Here is an 18,590-nt window from a genome sequence, read left to right on the forward strand (position 1 = left end):
GCGGCCCCACGGCACCAGGCATGGTGCTTTTCCCCACACTGTGCTGGGCACTCGGGGCTTTCTCTCACCCGCCAGCCAGACTCACGTGCACTACAGCACCTGAGAGTAAACTGGGGACTGCCACGACTCCTGCCTTGGTGTCCCATGGTTGGGGAGAGGACAACGGGGCTGCGTGGAGGGGGCTGCACGGCCCCCCAGCACCCTCCCAGCACCCCCCAGGCCAGGAGCACAGTGCCAGGGCACCAGCAGTCCAGGGGTAGAGGCAGCGCTGGCCTTGCTGGGGCAGAGCGAGGGGTGACTTGCCTGGACACAGACCCTTCTCTGAGGAGTTTATTGGGGTGTCGCTGGCTGCTGCAGGGCACCGGGGCGCAGAGCAGAGGGGTGACACAAAGCTGCGGGGGGACAGGACAAGGACAGTGCAGCTGGAGGAGCCAGGGAGCCCCGGGGCTGGCTCCAGGGCTGTGGAGCTGCAGCAGGGTCTCACCAAACCCCGGCTCGGTCCTGTGTGGCTGTGGGGGGCTGGATGAGGCGAGGGCTGAGCTCTGGGGACCTCCTGGCAACGCCACCTGCACCTACGGCTTCATTTCTGGAAGGGAAAGAGAAGTGCTGAGGGGCTGGGGAGATGTCAGAGCCCAGTGTCAGGGCTGGAGACCCACCTCTGCCTCCCCAAGCACCAACAACAAGTGATGGAGCTGTCCCCAGGGACCCCAGCTCCCACCCTGGGGTGTCCCTGTCCCAGGATACCCCATCCCAGACCAGCTCCCACCCCAGGAAACACCAATATAGACGCCACAAAGCCCAGCCTGATCTATGTGGGGGCAAACGGGGCTTTGCTTTGTCAGGGTGCATCTGATGCCCATCCTGGGTGATGGTCTGCCACCTCCTCACCCCACCCAAGGGCACGGAGAGACCCTGTCCTGGGGGATGGTCTGGCATGGACCCCCCATGCCAGACCAGCCCCCCTGTGCTCCTGGGGCAGGACCACATGGCTGCGATGCAGAGTGTGTCCGGCCCAGCGTGCCCAGCCCACAGCCAGGGCAGGGAGAACCCATGTGGTGCCCAATGTGGGGCCAAGCCTGGCACATGGGGAGACCCAGTGCATCGCCCGGGATCCGCAACTCACCGTCGAGGATGTGAAACTCGTCCGCAGAGTCACAAAACCCTGCAAGAGAGAGAGCCCAGGGCAGTCACCCTGCCCGGGCACCCAGGACCCCCCGGCTCTCCACCCCAGGGACACTGTGGGGCACAGCCCAGGCCTTGCACCTTGCATCCTTGTCCCTGGGGTGGCCGCAGCATGGGGCCAGACCCCACATGTGGGTGACAGGAGGCCACAAGCGGCTCAAACCCATGTGGATGTGCCTCCCCCTCCCCATGCAGGAGGGAACAGACCCCAGCCCCCACTGCCAGGCCCCTCCTGGGCACAGCCCTCGCCGCAGGTGCCCCCTGCTCCCAGGGGACCGTGTCCCACCCACCGTATGTGGGGAAGTAGTAGGTCACGTCTTCGCTCAGGCCCACAGCCCTGACACGTTGCTCAAACTTGTCCACGACAGCATCGCTGACCTGGCTGGTCCGTCCTGCGTGGGGAGGGAGACACTGTCAGCGACCTTGAGCTCTGCCCCAAAGCCCCCCGTGTCCCCGCAGCAAAGCCCAGGGGCAAGGGGTCTTTCAGCTCAGAGAAGCTGGTTACCAGCTCCCCTCCCTGTGGCGTTTGGGGACAAAACTCTCCATCCGGGGACGAGGACCCTCAGGGAGACCCCATCTCTGCCTCTGGGTCCACCAGGGCACCGGCGGGCATCCCCTGAACCCAGCATGGGTTTCCCACCCCTCTGCCGCCCCTGTCCTTCCTCTGCCACAAGCCCCGGAGCACCGACCCACCGTAGAGCTTGACGGAGATGCTCCGTCCCTTCTGGTAATAGAGGATGGCATAGCTGCTGTGGTCCGTCTCGCCCACCACCACATCCACCTTGCTGCCATAGCCACGGCCTGGGAAAGACAGAGGGCAGCCCCGGTTAGTCCCGGTTAACCCTGGTTAGCACCAGCACTGTCCAGGGGCCTCGTTTTGCCAAGAGTGGGGTGTACAGGGGGTGAAAACCAGGGCCAGAGTGGGTGCAGCCCCACAGGGTGCCGTTCCCCTCCAGCGGGCACCAGTCCGCAGCACTGCCTGTGATGGCATCCGGCACTGGGGCACTTTGAGACCCCAGAGGTGGGATACCGAGAGGGAGGACACTGGTACTTTGCCGAGAGCAGGAGTGAGGGGCTCCAGTTCCCTGGTCCCTGCAGCCCCCCTGCCACCGCAGCCCGGCCTCCCTCACCCTTCAGGAGGAAGCGTCCGTGGGCCTGGGCAGGGAGGTAGCGCTGCCTGATTTCCCAGCACATCCCGTCCCTGTATGGGGAGAGGAGGAGGTTGTCAGCACAGGCTGGGGAGGATGTAGCCCAGGTCCCTGTCCGCCCCGCTTGCCAGGGCACGCACAGGACCTGCTTTCTTGGGACTTTGTTTTCTCCCCAGAAAGGAGGGGAGAAGGGATGTCCCAGAGCCCCGTGGAGACACAGGGAGAGACGCAGAGCCTGAAAACCTGCTGAGCCCAAGGGGTCCCTGCCCCCTCCCTGCAGCTCTGAGCCTGGCTCAGCCCCTCAGACCCCCCAGGGCCCAGGCAAACCGCCCACGGATGCGCTGAAGACCCCTCTCCTCAGCCATGCTGCTGCTGGGGTGGCCCCAAGAGCCAGTCCCTGGCTGGGCGGCCGTGGAGCCACCATGTGCCTGATCAGTGCCTTGGTTTCCCCAGCCTGGCTGCCCCCCACCCTGCCCAGCCTGGGCAGCCCCACTCCACCCCGGGCTGGTGGCCACGTGGATGGCAGGGTACCAGCTCTGCCGTGGCCAGGGCTTCTACCACAAAACATCCCAAAGGAGATGCCGCCCACACTTTGCTCCGGGGCAGCTCTCTCCTTGGAGCCCGTGGCTGTGGCACTGGCTCTGCTCTGACCTGCCTGCAGCGTCCCTGTCACACCAGCATCCCTGTCACACCAGCGTCCCCCGTCCTCATCCCAGAGCACTGGCTCTGCTCTGACCTGCCTGCAGCGTCCCTGTCACACCAGCGTCCCCCGTCCTCATCCCAGAGCACTGGCTCTGCTCTGACCTGCCTGCAGCGTCCCTGTCACACCAGCGTCCCCCGTCCTCATCCCAGAGCACCGGCTCTGCTCTGACCTGCCTGCAGCGCCCCTGTCACACCAGCGTCCCTGTCACACCAGCGTCCCCCGACCTCATCCCAGAGCACTGGCTCTGCTCTGACTTGCCTGCAGCATCCCTGTCCCACCCAGCATCCCCCGTCCCCATCCCAGGGCACCGGCCCTGCTCCGACCTGCCTGCAGCGTCCCTGTCCCTTCCTGTGACCTCAGTGGCCGGCGTCACTCACAGCTTCCTGAAGGTGCTGATGGCCAGGCTCTGTCCGACCAGGTCAGTCACCGTCACCACCGTGGCCTCCAGCCGGTGGCTGTGCTCCGCCAGGTAGCTGCAGCGGGAGGCCATGCCGACCAGGAACCACCTCCCTGCGAGCTGCATGGCACAGGGGTGGCACCATCTGCCAGGTCACCACACTGGGGTGCCACCACCCCGGGGTGCCACCACCCTGCTGCCCTGAGCACCCACCACCCCGAGCACCCTTATTCCATGTTGTCTCCACCTCTGCCCACAGCCTGGCCCCTTGGCGTGCCCATGGGGCATGACTGCTCCACCCGGGAGCCGGCGGGTGGGACAGAGCGGGACAGACAGGAGCCTGGCATGGGGACAGGCTGGAGCAGGGGGGCTGCGGGGACGGGGTGTCCGAGGCATCCCCCCACGCCTCATACTGCCAGGGAGGCTGTGAGCACCCCAGTGCAGCCCCGGGCGTGTGGTGGGCAAGCACTCCGCTCCCCTGCCCAGACCCTGCGGCCCCGGCCTGGACGCCCCAGCAGGGCCTCGAGCTCAGCCCGAGCCCCAGCTGGAGGCTGTGCCCAGCGCCGTGGGGGGAAGCGAGCGCCCAACCCAGTCCCGGGAGCGGCTGCACCGGCCCCGAGGCTGAGGATGGAGGTGGCTGCGGGAGCCGGGGGTCCGGCTGGAGGGCAGGCGGCCGGGACGTGGCTCCCTGGCGAGGCTTCGGCCCCTGCGCCTGCCTCACGGGCAGCCCTGCGGGCAGTGCTTCGGGGCCGAGCTGGTGGGGGGGCGCGCCGGGGGGCGCTGGGGGACGGGCTGAAGGGCAGGTCTGGAGGGGGGCACGCTGCGGGCCGGGGCGCGCTGCGGGGTCAGACCTGGCGGGCCACACACAGGGGGATGGGCTGCCGCCCCCGCCGCCTCCCTGTGACCCTGCCCCGGTGCAGGGGACGGACGGGTGCCCCAGCCCCGCCCGGCCCCGGGCCCTCACCTGGGGGAGGCTGAGCTCCTCCTGAGCCGCCACCTTCTCCAGAGGGCTCTGGGGAGGGGGCGGCCGCCGCCGCCGCGCCGGCCCCTGCCCCTGCCCCAGCGCCGGCGGGGCCGTGAGGAGCAGGCCGAGGAGCAGGAGGGTGCCCAGGGCCACCATGGTGCCGCTCCGGCGGGGCCCGCTCTGCCGGGAAGCGCCGGGGGCGGGAGGGCGGCGGGGTCAGGCGGGCACTGGGGCTGGCTGGAGCCGCGCCAGGCAGGGGCCTGCGGGCGCTGCAGGCCGGGGCAGGCCGGAGGGCCGGGGTCAAGGCCGAGGCAGGCCGGGGGCTGGGGGGTCCCCCTGAGCTGGGCCGGGCAGGGCCGGGGGTGCGGCGGGGCCCGATCCCGGGCGGGGGGGATAGGCCCCGCCACAGGCGCGAGGGTCCCGGGCGGCCCCGACCCGTGGGTGGCGGGGCGGGGCCTGCTCGGGAGGGCGGGGCCTGCTCGGGAGGGCGGGGCCTGCTCGGGAGGGCGGGGCCTGTTCGGTTGGGGCGGGGTCTACTCGGTGAGGCGGGGTCTACTCGGTGGGGCGGAGCCTGTTCGGGCGGGGCGTGGTCTGATCAGGCCGGGCGGGGCGAGGCGGGGCAGAGCGGCCGCTGTAGGGGCGATCGTGAGCGAGCGTGCCGCGCTCGGCTAGCTGTGCCTAGCGCGCTGTGGGGAGCTCTGGGCTCGAGCTCTCCGGCCTGCGGCAGAAAGCAGCGCGGTGATTGGAAGGGGGGGAAAAAACCACCGAGAGGGGCGGCCAGAGTGGCCCGTGAAAGCCGGAGCGGAAGCGCGGGGCGGGGAGGCCGGAAGCGCTGCGCGAGGGAGGCGGGGGCAGCGGAGCCGCCGGAGCCGCCGAGGTGCCGGGCGGGGGCGGCCCGGGGCGGCGGGCGGGCGTGGGGCCGGTGGTGCCGGTAGTGCCGCGGCCCCGCCGGGGCGGGTGCGGGCCCGGGCCCCCCGGGGCGGGCGCGGGGCCCTCGGTGCGGGCGGCCGGGCCGGGCCTCACCCCCGTTTGCTTCCAGGCGCGGCGGCAGAATGACACGATGGACGCGGGCGGCGGCCCCCTCCTCCCCGACAGCGTCCTCTACGAGATCTTCCTCTACCTGGACCACGTAGACGTGCTCTCGGTGGGGCTGGTGTGCCAGCAGTGGCACGCCGTGGCCCGCGACGAGTTCCTGTGGAAGGAGCTCTTCTACCGCTACTACCGCATCTCCCGGGAGGTGCCCCGGCACCCAGGTGCGCTGGCGCGGGGGGAAGGGGCTGGCGTGGCTGCCCGTAGGGCCGGCTGCCTTCCCGAACCTGCCGAGCAGGCACAGCAGTCGTGCCGGGCCGGGGGGCTGCTCAGCCCTGAGGCCTGCGGCGGCCCTGGGAGGCTGTTCCCCGGGTAATGGCACCCAAAACCTCCCAGCGGTGAGCCCAGAAGGGAAAATCCTCTTCCCCTCTGCTGCTCAACCCTCTGGCGTCGAGGGTGATGGAGCCCCTAAACTGTGTCACGTTAGCAGTCTACAGGTTTAGGTGGTGATGTGCATGTGAAGGGCTCTGGAACTGCCCGAACCCCTCAGAAAGGGGCATTGAATAGTTGAAAATGCTTCGACTTTCCCTTTCTTTCACAGAAAGGTGGTTTCTGAGCTCGCTCTAGGCAGGTGCTCTCTGGTAGCTACTGCAGAGCTTGTCTGGGTGCTGCTGCTGCCGAGGGAGATCCCGCGGAGACGCAGTGAGTCACTGTGCGCTGCTACATCACAGCCCAGTAGGATTCCATGATAACCACTGCTGGCTTTTCCTGATCAGGACCTCACAGCAAGCCTCTGCTTCAGGCTCTCTCCCTTTCTCATCTGAACTAGGAAGAGCTGCAAGTACACATTAGCTGATCAAACTATTTCCATAAGACGTAGGCAGCAGCTGCAGCCTGGCTGTGGAGGGAGAACACGTGTGCCTGCTGTCTGGAGAGGGAGGTGGGTGTGCGGCAATTCAATTGTACGGTGGGCAAATGCGAAGGCAGTAGCTGACCCACTTTGTGAGGGCAGGTCGGACTTGATCTTGGCCTCGGCTTGCAGTAGGAAAATGACCCATTAACAGTCAGCATCGACTGAGCCTGGCAGGGCCTTCCCTGGCTAGAGCTGTCGGCAGTCTTGGTGGCGGCAGTCGTACGATCACGGGTCTGTTCCCTGCTGAGTATCAGGTGCTGGAAGAAGTTTGGTGTGGTCTGGAAGGGTAACCCAATGCTGTCGCACCAGCTGACAGAGGCCTTGGGGACCTGCTGACAGGAGCCTTTGCTGCCAAGGTGGGTCTCTCTTGGAGTCCGAAAAGCCTGTTCCGAGCGTGCTGCAGCGTGCTGGGAGGGCTGTGCTCCATCCTCTGCCCTGAGGATGTGCATGGTGCTCCCAGCAGTGGCCGCCGTGGAGGGAACTGGCTTCTTGATCTTGAGTTGCAGTTGCTACAGAAGGATGGGAAGAAACTCCAAGGATCAAGCAGTGGGAGCCTGTCTCCCTGCAGTGGGCAACACCAGTGCAAAAGGGCTCTGAGAAGAGATGAGATGTGGACTCAGGCTGCGTGATTTCACTTGCGCAGACCCTGGGAGCTCCATGGGGTTGAGGACGTTACCTTTACCTGAGGCTCTTTGACGAGGGTCGTTCGCTTCCAGCCTCCTGCGGTTAGTTAGTAAGCTGCCAGCCCTGTTCTTTAGCACTGATAGGGATTGAGCAGTCAGTGTAACTCAGTGACGTATTCAGGCACCTCCCGGGCTGCGCTTCTGGAGCTGTGAGGCAGCTCCACGAGGCCGCGGGGGCAGAGGGTGGCTGGCAGGCCCAGCAAGGGGCTGAAGCAGGAGTCTGCCAGCCTGCCTGCCCTGGGCAGCTCTGTCGTTTGGGGAATGGTATCCAGTGGGTCTTGTAAGAGGAAATGTTGGCGTTGCTTGGCCAGATGGGATCTGTCCAGACTGTTTTCCAGCCAGATGGGTGGGAACAGGGAGCTTCAGAGGGGGATGAAGCCCCCTGCCTAGTGAGGAATGGTGGGATGTCCTGGCAGCAAGCTGCTCCCTGCCTGCAGGAGCAGGTGCCTCCTGGGCTGCAGCGAGTTCCAAAAAAAACTTCAGTCCTGCTCAGTGTAACTAGGGAAATTGGCCCTTATCCATATACATGTCTAATCCTCTTTGCTTCCTCGGGATTCGCTGCTGCAAGAAGTCTGTAGGCTGCCTTACTGGACACTTCATTAAAAATCCTCTTTATTTGTCTCTTTATTGGCCATTAGTGCGACTTCTGCAAGTGTGCTCCAGACTCTTCTGCAGGGCTCCTCTTCTGTCCTGGCACGCTGCGTCCAGCTCCCGTTCTCTCTTGTTTTTCCTACTCTCTTATCTCACGGAGATGTTTTTTTCTTGGTCTCATACCCTTTCTGGAACCTTCTTAATTCTGTGTTAGACAAGATAAAGATAATCAGAGCAGAGCCCGGTACCCTGAGGAGCAGCTTCCCTCTCATCACATGATAGATTTGTTTGCATTGTGCTGGAGCGCGTCTGCAGTTCTGACGGCTGTTTTGTCCTGAGCAAGGCTTTTGTTAGATAGCTAACAGCTATGCCCTGGATGTTTCTTGCAGTGGCTGTACTCGTTTAGAAAGTAGTGGTACGGTGCGGAGTTTGTGTTTACTGGAAGAAAAGATTTTTTGTGTGGGGGAGTGGGGAAGCTACTGAGAAAAATGTTAAGCCCTGCTAACTCGGCTGAAGCTGTAGGGATGGTGGCCCCAGCAGAGCTCCTGGCATTGCTAGCAGCAGTCAAGATTGCGCTTTATTAGACTGATTCTGCGGCTGCCATGTTTAGTTCAGGTCTGTCACTTCCCTCCACTTACATTCCTGTCCCATGTCCCTGCTCGTGTGTTACAGCTGCCGTCTCCTGGTATGACGAGTTCCAGAGGCTCTACGACACAATCCCGTGCGTGGAGGTGCAGGCCCTGAAGGAGCACAATGACCAGGTTTTGCACCTCAGCTTCTCCCACTCTGGTTGTTTGTTTGCGTCGTGCTCCAAAGACTGTACTGTCAAGGTAAAGTGGCAGCCTCCCCGCGCAACCCTTCCAGCTTTGATTTAGTGGGGCTTAGCTGCGAGCGCAGCCTTTAGGAAGTCTGTGGAGAGGAGAGGTTTGACCAGGTGTCCCTGGACTTAGGCTGGTTCCAGCAGATGCTGAGTTGTTCTCAAAGCCGCAGAACTAATGACTCTTGCAAATTTAGCTCTGAGGGCTGCGGATTCCAGGTCCAGCCTGCGTGAAGGTGGCCGAGGTGCCTTCCTGTCTCTGGCTGCTTTCTAGGTGCAAATGAGTCCCGTTGTGCTGTGGGTCTAACAAAGACTGTGGAGATAATGATCCACTGCAGAAGTTGTCTTGCATGAGTGGTTGTCTTGGGAGAAATCTCTCTGAACATGCTGAAAAGTCCAGCTGTGACAGTACGATTCGCTGCCTGAACACCTTCTCCACTGGCTGATGGGGAACCAGTCCTGCATTTGGCCGCTCTCCGAAGCTGTTGGCCACTTTCTGTCAGAGGAATTGACGGGGGAATCGGGACTGGGAGGCAGTTAAATAGGGTCTTCGATATTATTTTTTTTTCTTGTCCTGGTGAGTGCTGGCAGAACAGATAAAGTGGAACCGCTCTCAGGCGTCTCAACAGCTTCCTGACTGTTTGTCCATCTGTCTATAGATCTGGAGCAATGAGTTGGACATCTCCCTGCAGCACAGCTCCAACATGAGACCATACAACTGGAGCTACACACAGTTCTCCCAGTTCAACTCCGATGACTCCCTCCTTCTGGTGTCAGGTGTCTTTGTGGGGCCTCACAACTCCTCGTCAGGAGAGATTGCCGTAATCAGCATGGGTAAATACCAGCCTTGCCTTCACTGGGGCTTCCTGGGAGGTGTGAAATGGTGGGTGCTGGGGTTCCCTTCCTCTTCAGGTGTGCAGTGGCCTTGACCTCTGCTTGTCCTGCCTTCCACCATCTGTGCAAAGGGGTCCCAATCGCGGTTTCATAGGGTAAACCTTCCGGGTAGCCTTAACTCTGCTCCGGTCACCATGGCATCGCCTAAAGGCAGTGTGGCATATATTTATTCTCGTTTAACTTCCGTTCTAAGTGACAGTCTGGGCAAGGCAAGAGTTATCCATGTTACCTGTTGTCCTGAAGCCACCATTTCTGACTCGGGTGCTGCTAGTCCCACCCTAAGGTCTCGCGTGGCTTTCTGAGGGGCATTCATCTGGGTCTGTTTCACCTCTTCTGCCGCAGCTCTGTGAAACTCGCTAATCCCAACTGCATTATCTCTTGCTATCTCAGTGCTACAGTCCCACTGTGCCAAAAATCGAGGAGTGCTGCTAAACGCACAGCTGTCTTGCTCAGAAAGGCCCTGAGCCCCAGGGGTGGGAGTGAAGAAGTTCTGTATGTGTTTGACTTGTTCTTGTCCTTGGGGTATCTGCTTTGGGCCACGCTCGGAGAAAGGCTGTGAGGTTAGATTGCTCTCTGGTCTGGCTCCATCTGGCTGCCCTTTTATTTTGGTTTCCCTTGTGCATGCTCTCCCCACACATCTCTGTAGAAGAGAGAAGTAATCTATCTCCATAGCAGTGACTGGAAGCTGGACGGTGGTTGGGCAGCGTCCGCTCAGCTTGCAGTGGAGGTGCTGCATCAGTGTCTCTCCTGCGGAGACTTGAGTCCGTTTCCCCATGTATTCTGCCATGGTTTCTCCCGAGCCCTTGCTGGGAGCCATCACCTCACGTTCGTGTTTCTCCTCCCTTCCAGAGAACTTCACGCTGCTTTCCAGGGTGAGGAATAAACCCTATGATGTGTTTGGCTGCTGGCTGAATGAAACCAACTTGATATCTGGCAATCTGCATCGGATTGGGCGTATAACCTCCTGTTCTGTGCTGTGGCTGAACAACGCTTTCCAGGTGAGGTGCCTTTGTTCCAGCTCCACAGGCAGTGTAGCTTCCTGCTGGCTCCTGGGGGAGGAAAAGCTGCGGAGGAGGTGTGAGTGGGCAATAATGGCCCAGTCCTCCTGTCCTCCCTGTTTGTCTCCTCTGACTGGCCCTCAGGATCTTGAGCTTGAGGCAACCCTTGCGTAAGGTTTCTCCACACTAGTGTTGTGGCAGCCATTGCCGTATTCCAACTCTACCCTCAGCTTCCATTAGCTCTTCTCCCATTAATTGGAATGAGGACTTGACTGCCGTGCCCTAGAGCGTGCGTTGCTCAACAGGAGAGTGGTTGAACCGCAGCAGGGTTGCTGAGGTCCGTGATGGTATGAAGCTGGGCACGGGATGGCTGTAGTCTGGCATGTGTCTGAGCAGTGGCCGATCTCCCACTTGGCAGCTCAGTGCGTTGTTCCTGGGAGCCGGAGGCAGCTGCGAGGCTGAGCTCGGCCCTGCCTGTCCTTGCTGGCATTTCCGTGGGCCACGTGCTGCCTCCGATGCTGTGGTGAGACCTGGAGATCAGGGTGTGCTGGCCTTAGACTGCTTGTTTGCTGCTTGTTCACTCTCCGGCACTTGTACTGCTTCGACGTGTTCCTCTTCCATGTTTTGCCTCTGTCTCAGCGTCACAGCTGCACATCCTGGCGTTCTTGTGTTTTTTAACATGAACGATTGATGCTGGCCCCAGGTGAAATCCTCTTGTAGCAGAGACCCTTCTCGTAACCACATCTCTGCGCTGCGCTGACACTACAGCCTTAACTCTTCCATCTCCAAGAGGCGAGGAAGGACCTTGCCCGCTTTGACGGGGATGTTGAAGCGCGGCCGCAGACTGCCAGAGCAGTTAGGCAGGAAGAGACCTGCTGCTTGTGTCTGGGAGCAGATAACCAGGCTGGTCCTGCTGAGGGGTACAGGCAGACTTCAGGAACATGGAGGTCCTCTGCTTCTGCTGCTTGTGGGCCAGGGGGAGAGGCCTGTTCCTGAAATTCTTGTAAAGCGCCGAGCAGCGCCAGCTAATGACCTCAGGCCGGGGGGTGGTGGCAAGGCTGCCCGGCCTCTGTGTTTCCAGCTCTGCAGTCATCTGCCCGCAGGAGCTTTTTGTCTCAGGGTGCCCACCTCCAAGATAGGAAGGAGTGCAGCAAAGCTGGCCAGACCCCTGGGCCAGTCCTGATGGTCAGTGTTCCATGTGGCAGCGTGAGGAGGTCGCTGCGTGGCTGGTGTCTGCTGTGGGGCTCAAGGTCTGGGCAGGTGGCTCTTGGTTTGAGCTGTGGGAGTGAGGTAAGACGGTTCTTGCTTACTTCTCCCTTCTGCTTGCAGGGCATAGAGTCTGAAAATGTGAATGTAGTAAAGAGACTGTTCAAAATCCAGAACCTGAATGCCAGCACTATCCGGACCGTGATGGTGGCTGACTGCAGCCGGTATGATTCCCCAGACCTGCTCCTGGACTACGAGGAGCAGCTAGCTGCTTCCTCCACCTCCACCTGCCCAGTCTTTGATCTTGGCAGTGACAGCGAGGAAGAGGAGGCCAAGCCCAAGCAGACTCCGGAGCCAGCAGTACAGGAATTGCCGGATGACGGGGGTGTGAGAGCGGAGGACGGGCTGCAGCAGCTCTTTGATGATATCATGGAGGGCCGCGTGAGGCCTGCCATGACCGAGACGGAGTTGGAGACGAAGGTGGCTGAGCTGTTTGTACGCAACAGAACTAAACCGCCTGAGCTGAACCTGCTCTCCACGGACAGCAACAGCAAGACAAAATACTTAATCTTCACCACAGGATGCCTCACCTACTCCCCGCACCAGATAGGTAAGGCTGTGGTCTGAGTCCAGGGCACACCAGCCTCCCTGGGGCTGCGGGCTGCCGCTGTACGCTCTGAATTTGAATCTGGAAGGGACCTGTTTTATTTGCTGCCGGTTTGTGGTGAGTGAGTTGCAGTTTTGCTCAGGCTGCTGGATTCTTGATATGGGAGGCTTTTGAGATGCCCTGGTCAGTGAAGGGGGTTCCACCCTGCACGCACTTGCCTGAGGGTTGTTTTGTTCCTACCAGGCCAAACAAGAAAGTGGTGGCGAGGGCTGAACGGAAGATCAAGAAGGAACTCCTGACTTAAGGACATCAGCCATGAGTTGCCCACAAGCGGGTGGATGTCAAGGGCAGCGATTGCCCTGATAGGAGCGTGTGGAAGGGCCTCAGTCCTGTTGTCTTCTGGGGGTGGAGAGGGCATCAGGGCAAGACTAGTTTGAGCAGCTTGGAGTTCACGTATGTGTTGCTTGCACGGTGCTCCTCAGCTCAGGGAGACAGAGCCCTGCCTGCCCCTGAGCCTCGCCTGCCTCCCCCACTGCCCGGTGTGTGATCAGCCTGTATCACCAGGCCTTTCAGCCTCAGCGAGACACTTGGGCACCTCTGTTTTGGTACTGAAGAGGCTTCGTGGTGGGTTATTAGCTGCCCCAGCGGGTGCTTCCATGGCAAGCTGGTCCCAGGCAGCTTACTGGCACTCAGCCTCCTTGCTCAGTGGGGTACAAGGGGCTGTAGTGCAGCACAAGCCAGGCAAGGGTGCTGCCCATGACCTTTTCTGGATTAGGACTTCCCTTGCTCATCCGGGGCTCTCTTGTTGAGGCACTGGGATTAGCAGAGTCTGAATTTATAGGAAATCAGTGCAGTGATGAGCAGAAGCGGGTAGTCTGGCTGCTGCTTCAAAAGCCCCTAAAGCTAGCAGAGAAGTTCAGTGGAAAGGACCAGACAGATCAGTAGAAATGCGGGGAGGGAAGGAGAGCTGCTTCCAGGCAAGAAGACTTCTGTAAAGCCAGCCAGTTTCAGTTCCTTTTGCTGCTTGCACAATTACAGCCTCGCTTTCCTGCTACTTGGTCCTGCACCAGTACAGCCCAATAAGGCAGGGAAAGGCAGTTTCCAAAGCTGTAGGCAACTTGGAGGGGAGTCACTTGGTCTTTGCCCACCTAAGGTAGGAAGGCGGCCTGGACTGAGCGTAGCTCTGCTCTGTGCTGCTGTCCGTGGCCGGGTCTGCAGGCAGACGTGGTGGACCCTGGCCCGCCTCCGGACGCGTGGCGGGTGGTCTGCCCGGACTCAGCCCTGTAAGCAGCGCTGTCTCTTGATCCGCTGGGCTGAGCAAACGCTGCCTCGCAGGCTGGGGCCCGCAGCGAGCAAAGGCAAAGCGTGGCGCAGAGGCAGCGCCTGCCTTTGGACTCCGCCGACTTCCAGCGCAGCCTCCCAGGGCCGTGGGTGCCTTTGAACTCCAGTGACTCCCTGGCCGGCAGCCAGCGCCCGCGGCACAGACTGGCTGTTCGGAGGGATGAACCCTGGCTCGGCTCCTCTCCCAGCCATGAGTCACTGCAAAATGTTATGCTTGCCCATCGGTTTGTGTGTCGAACCAGCCTTTGTGCATCTGCTGCCTGCCCCCAAGGAACCGGTACTTGAAAGAGCTCACTGTTGTGCTCGTCTCTCGCCAAGCTGCTGGGCTGGAGCTGCTGGTGGGAGCCGCGCTCCCGGCTGCTGGGCATCGGCACTATCTTGCCTGATCTGCGGCACGCAAGCACGGCTGCAGGAGTTTCCTTTGAGCTCCTGTCTCCCTTGTGCTGGTGGCAGGCTTGAGTCGTGGGCAAAGCCGCCTGTTCCGCTGGCTTGTGCGTGCAGGGGCCATGTAGCTGAGTTTGGAACTGGGAGTGTAGTGGTGTGGAAATGAGGATGAAGATGCTGGCGAGCAATGCCAGTTCGGTAGAAGAGTGAAGGTCCTGAGCTGCCCAGGTTCAGATGCAGTGATGTTGTGAAGGGTCTTGGACTTGAGGTGCAGTGTGGCGTCACCCCTACCGTGTTGGTCTGTGAGAGAGGGCTAAAATCAAGGGTGTTCGGCAGCGATTCGCTCAGAGGGGTGATGGGACGGGCTGTCTTTGGCTCCCCTTGGACCCGCTGAGGATTAAGCCCCTGCGTGCCCAAGAGCTGCTGAGGCTCAGGAGTCCTCCAGGAAGCTGTTGTGGATGTTTTGTGTTTTGGACCTCTGTCTAGAGCTGGAAAGGGACAGGGCTTGACCCAGAGCACGTGTCTCCCTTAGGAAGTTCAAAAGCTGTAAGGCACTTGAGCCCAGTTTGGGTTTAAACCTCTGTTCTTGGAGCTTTCTGGGGCTGACCCCAACCTACGCTTGACAGCGGTGGGGGAAAACCCTGCCACAGCCAAGCCCAGCCCGCAGCGTGCTCTGAAGCACAAGGAAGCTGTGCTGGCCCAGGAGACACTCTGGTCACAGAAAGGTTTTTCTCCTAAATGAATCCTTGGGCTGGGCCCATTTCCTGCAATATCCAGCCTGGAGAAGACCCAGCAGACACAAGCGAGGTGCGGCTGCACCAGCCGGGCGCTGGGCATCTCCCTGGCTGGGGTTGAATGCGCCAGCGCATCACTTACGGGCAGCGTCCTGGCCAAAAGCACCACTTGAGGGAGCTTGAAGGAGCCTGGCAGGGACAGCAGCCCTGTCCTGGTCCTCAGCCAGCGAGCCAGTTCTCCTTTCTTAGCAGCACTAAGGGAAGCCCCTTCTGGAAGCCTGGGGACTTTCACCAGCCCCACTGTCTGCTGGCAGCAGCCTGCAGAACCGCCTGATTCTGCTTTCTCTCCCCAAGGGATTAAAAGGATCCTGCCCCATCAGATGACGACTGCTGGGCCGGTGCTTGGGGAGGAGAGGCGCTCGGATGAGTTCTTTGACTCGCTGGATCACGTCATCGACATCCACGGGCACATCATCGGCATGGGCCTCTCCCCTGACCACAGGTGAGCGTGGTGGGGCGGCAGTGCTGGCTTCGGGCACTGCAGGGGCTGGGTGACAGCAGCTCAGGGGCTTTGTGGGGTGAACAGGAGAAGAAGTGACTGTAGTGGGTGGAGCAGGGTGCCTGCACAGGCTGCTCTGCTCTTTCACGTCGGTGCTGATGGCACGTGTTACCGCCTGAGCAGCTCCCCAGATCTCGGCAGGAATGCTTTCCTCCCTCTGCGCTGCTGAGGGATAGGGTCAGGCAAGGAGCCTTGTAAGAGTGAAGGAGCTGCCCACACCAAGGTGTCTTGTTCCCGCGGCAGATCAATACACCACCATCCTTAAAGTTGGTTTTAATGGGATTAAAGAGACTTGACCTAGCCCCTAGGGCCCACCTTCCCAACTGTGGTGGCCCTTTCCTTCCCAAACATGGCAAGAAGTGTTTCAGCAACGTGTTCCCGTGTTTCAGCCTGGATTTTAGTGAGCTGCGCTGCCAGCTTGCTAAGGACCAGAAAAACTGCTTGGTCCCCGCTCTGCCTGATTGCATTGCGCATTTACAGCTGGGGCTTCGTGAGCTTCGTCGCATGCGGCGAGGTGCAGGGTAATCCCTCTGCTCCCCTCCCCAAGGTACCTGTACGTGAACAGCCGTGCCTGGCCTCGGGACTGCATCATCTCCGACCCGATGCAGCCGCCCCCCATCGCCGAGGAGATCGACCTGCACGTGTTCGACCTGAAGACAATGAAGGAGGTGAAAAGAGCCCTCCGCGCGCATCGGGCCTACACGCCCAACGAGGAGTGCTTCTTCATCTTCCTGGATGTCAGCAGGGACTTCGTAGCAAGGTGTGTGGCGATGGGGGCGGGCAGGATCCTGCCTCCGCGTCCGGGAGGGCCTTGGGGCTGTCACTGCGGGCCGGCTTGTGCAGGCAGGGCTGGTCCATCCGCTGGAGACTCCTGTGTGTTGTGAGCAGAGCAGGAAGCAGGAGGCTTGTAAAGAGCAGAGGGACTGAATAAAGGCTCTCTGCCCTGGTCCTGTTGTGAAATTAGTGAGGAAAGGGGAAATTTTGGGCTGTGGCATTTTTGGCAGTGGGTGGCAAATGCCCTTCTTGGGGGCTGCAGGCGGCAGGGGCTATGAGGCGAGTTGAAGGGGCACTTAAACCGCCTCTGGATCCCAGAGGGAGCTGGCCTGCCCAGGTTGAAGCTCATGGGTGACAGGGCTGCAGGTGGAGGCTGGGGCCCCCTCTGCCTCTCTCTGCGTGGAAGGAAGGGGGTGGGGAGCGGCAGGTTATCAGGGCTGCTGGGGTGACGTCCTCACCAGTGTCTTGTCCGCTGCAGTGGGGCGGAGGATCGCCATGGCTACATCTGGGACCGGCACTATAACATCTGCCTGGCCAAACTGCAGCACGACAACGTGGTCAACTCGGTGGCGTTCAGCCCAGTGGAGCAGGAGCTGCTCCTGACAGCCAGCGACGACACCACCATCAAGGTGTGGCGCTCCCCTCGCGTGGTACGCATCCAGCAGGCCAGGAAGCCCAGGCCCAGGAAACTGCTCTTCTCCTGGCTCATGAACCAGAAAAGCTGAACCCAGGTACACCTGCTCCTGCAGCTTCTTCACTGCAGCCACCTCCTCTGGAGCTTGCAGAGCTTTGAGCCCTGCACAACAGAGACGAGCTCTGGGCACACGAATCCCATCCGCTGAGTCAGGAGGGACCCCGGTAGCAGGAGCTTCTGCAGAAGCATCTGCTTCAAAGACAGAATGTAAGAGCCGAGGGCCCGTTCCTGGGCCCCGCAGGCAGCAGCCCAAGCTGGTCACTGCAGGGTAGGCTCCCCACAGCTTCTCACGAACGCTGCTACTTGGTCACAGCTCTCTCTGGGTGAGCTTTGGGCTCTGAGAACAGACTCAGGCACGTCTCCAGCGTTTGTACTGTGTGAGCCTGGGACACGGCTGACCTCGCTGAGAGCTACCGGCTGCAGAGCACTTGGCACAAGCCACGGTACAGTGCTGTGCTGCTTTTCTGCAGGACTCTTTTAATATAGTAGTTTTATTAATGTTTGTTTGTCCCAAACCTCCGTGGGCAACTTGCCTGGCTGCTGGGTAATGCTGAGTGCCTCCTCCCACACAGCGTCGTGGCCCCGGAGGCAGCAGGGACTGGAGGGCAGTGGGGGAGGCAGGGCTGGGGGGGCTTGGCTGGCGTCTCGTGGGGCCCCCAGGGCCGCAGCCAGTGCCCAGTCGATGCCTTCTGTAGCAACTACGTGTTGATATCGCCAGTTCCCAAACTTCGGAGCGGGGAGGGCTGGTGGTAACATGGTGCTGGCTTTGCCTCTGTCTTCCTCTGCTAAGTAGCACTTAAATAAGCTATGGCATTGGTAACGTATTTATTCTACGGGATCTGCTGTCCCTTCCCAAAAGGGCAGCTGTGAGGATGGCTGGTGGGTCTCATGGTCACCTCCCTCCCATGCTACTCAAGTTGTGGCACTTTAGGTTCTCTTGGTATGTTCTCCATGCATAGGCGTAGGCACCCAGAGGTGGCTGCAGGTATTCACCCACACGAGACTGGGGGAACGCAGCCCTCCTCTGCCTGAAGTCACAGTTGAATAAGCTTCCTTCCACCTGGGCTGTCTTGCCGTGGGTTCGGTGATCAGCTCCTCGCGGGGACCCCTCTGACGGGGGAGCTGGCTCACGTGAAGTGATTACGAACTCGGTGGTGTTTACTCTATATCTGTCCCTGAAGCTTTTCTCCCTCCAGCAGGTATCCAAATGTAAGGGTCTAAAATTAAGCTCCTAATCTTGACTTGGCCTACGTGGCTGGGGCCAGCAGTGACCCCAGGAGCTGCAGTTGCTCCTGGGAGCTGGGCTCTGGGCTGCATCTGGAAAGGAGCTGCGTCCCAGCCAGGGGCTGGGGGAGGCATTTCGGGACTCCCCTGGGAGCACTGGGGGCAGTTGTCTGTGCCACTCACAGCCTTGGGTTGCAAATAGACTTAATGGAGGCAGCAGATACTGTCTTGATATGCACTGATGGCTTTAACAGCTCCTGCAGCCCTTGGCAGGAGGGTTTGTACCCTCCTTCTGCTGTGCCTCAGCGGGTGCCCATGGTTTTATCCAAAACCCCCGTACTCAGGTTTTCCGTTATCGCAGGACTTCCAGAAACAAGGGAGTCCTCTGTGTGTGTGCACACAGGATCCATGTCCAGCTCTCTGTCTAGTCACAAGGCAAAGGAACAGCTTCTACCTTCCTCCCTCCTCCCCCAAGGTTGTGAAATCTCTTTTCCCTTGGCTCAGTGGAGCAGTGAGCAAGGCACTGAGGGTTTATGTTTGTACCGTTTTGCTCTTCACTATGGCATTGAATAAATATTCTGCTAAAGCATTTCTGCAATGTGAGTTTGTTTTTCTGAGTGCTCTTCTAGAAGTGTCATGCTGCTGTGCTTGCATCTGCTGGGGCGCTGCAGAAGCAGCTGACCAGCTCGGAGTTACCTGCCCTGGGCTGTGGAGTGCAGGCAGAAAGCTGTGAAACAACAGGAGCAGA

General features: G+C 60.6%; 2 protein-coding genes across 2 annotated transcripts; one reads left to right on the plus strand and one right to left on the minus strand.

The window, feature by feature from the left end:
• Window positions 1-314: 314 nt before the first annotated feature.
• On the minus strand, window positions 315-4,678 carry C8G (complement C8 gamma chain). The gene is made up of 7 exons (XM_075170962.1): window positions 4,395-4,678; window positions 3,411-3,550; window positions 2,313-2,383; window positions 1,876-1,983; window positions 1,473-1,574; window positions 1,124-1,162; window positions 315-586 (listed from the first exon to the last, which is right to left on the minus strand). The coding sequence occupies exons 1-7, from the start codon at window positions 4,548-4,550 to the stop codon at window positions 573-575; spliced, it is 630 nt and encodes a 209-aa protein (XP_075027063.1). The 5' UTR covers window positions 4,551-4,678; the 3' UTR covers window positions 315-572.
• Window positions 4,679-5,038: 360 nt separating this feature from the next.
• On the plus strand, window positions 5,039-18,431 carry FBXW5 (F-box and WD repeat domain containing 5). The gene is made up of 9 exons (XM_075170177.1): window positions 5,039-5,271; window positions 5,434-5,647; window positions 8,283-8,440; window positions 9,087-9,261; window positions 10,171-10,319; window positions 11,649-12,135; window positions 14,946-15,093; window positions 15,698-15,910; window positions 16,403-18,431. The coding sequence occupies exons 2-9, from the start codon at window positions 5,455-5,457 to the stop codon at window positions 16,647-16,649; spliced, it is 1,770 nt and encodes a 589-aa protein (XP_075026278.1). The 5' UTR covers window positions 5,039-5,271; window positions 5,434-5,454; the 3' UTR covers window positions 16,650-18,431.
• Window positions 18,432-18,590: the final 159 nt, after the last annotated feature.

This window comes from Calonectris borealis, chromosome 21 (genome assembly GCF_964195595.1).
Source record: "Calonectris borealis chromosome 21, bCalBor7.hap1.2, whole genome shotgun sequence".
Lineage (NCBI taxonomy): Eukaryota > Metazoa > Chordata > Aves > Procellariiformes > Procellariidae > Calonectris > Calonectris borealis.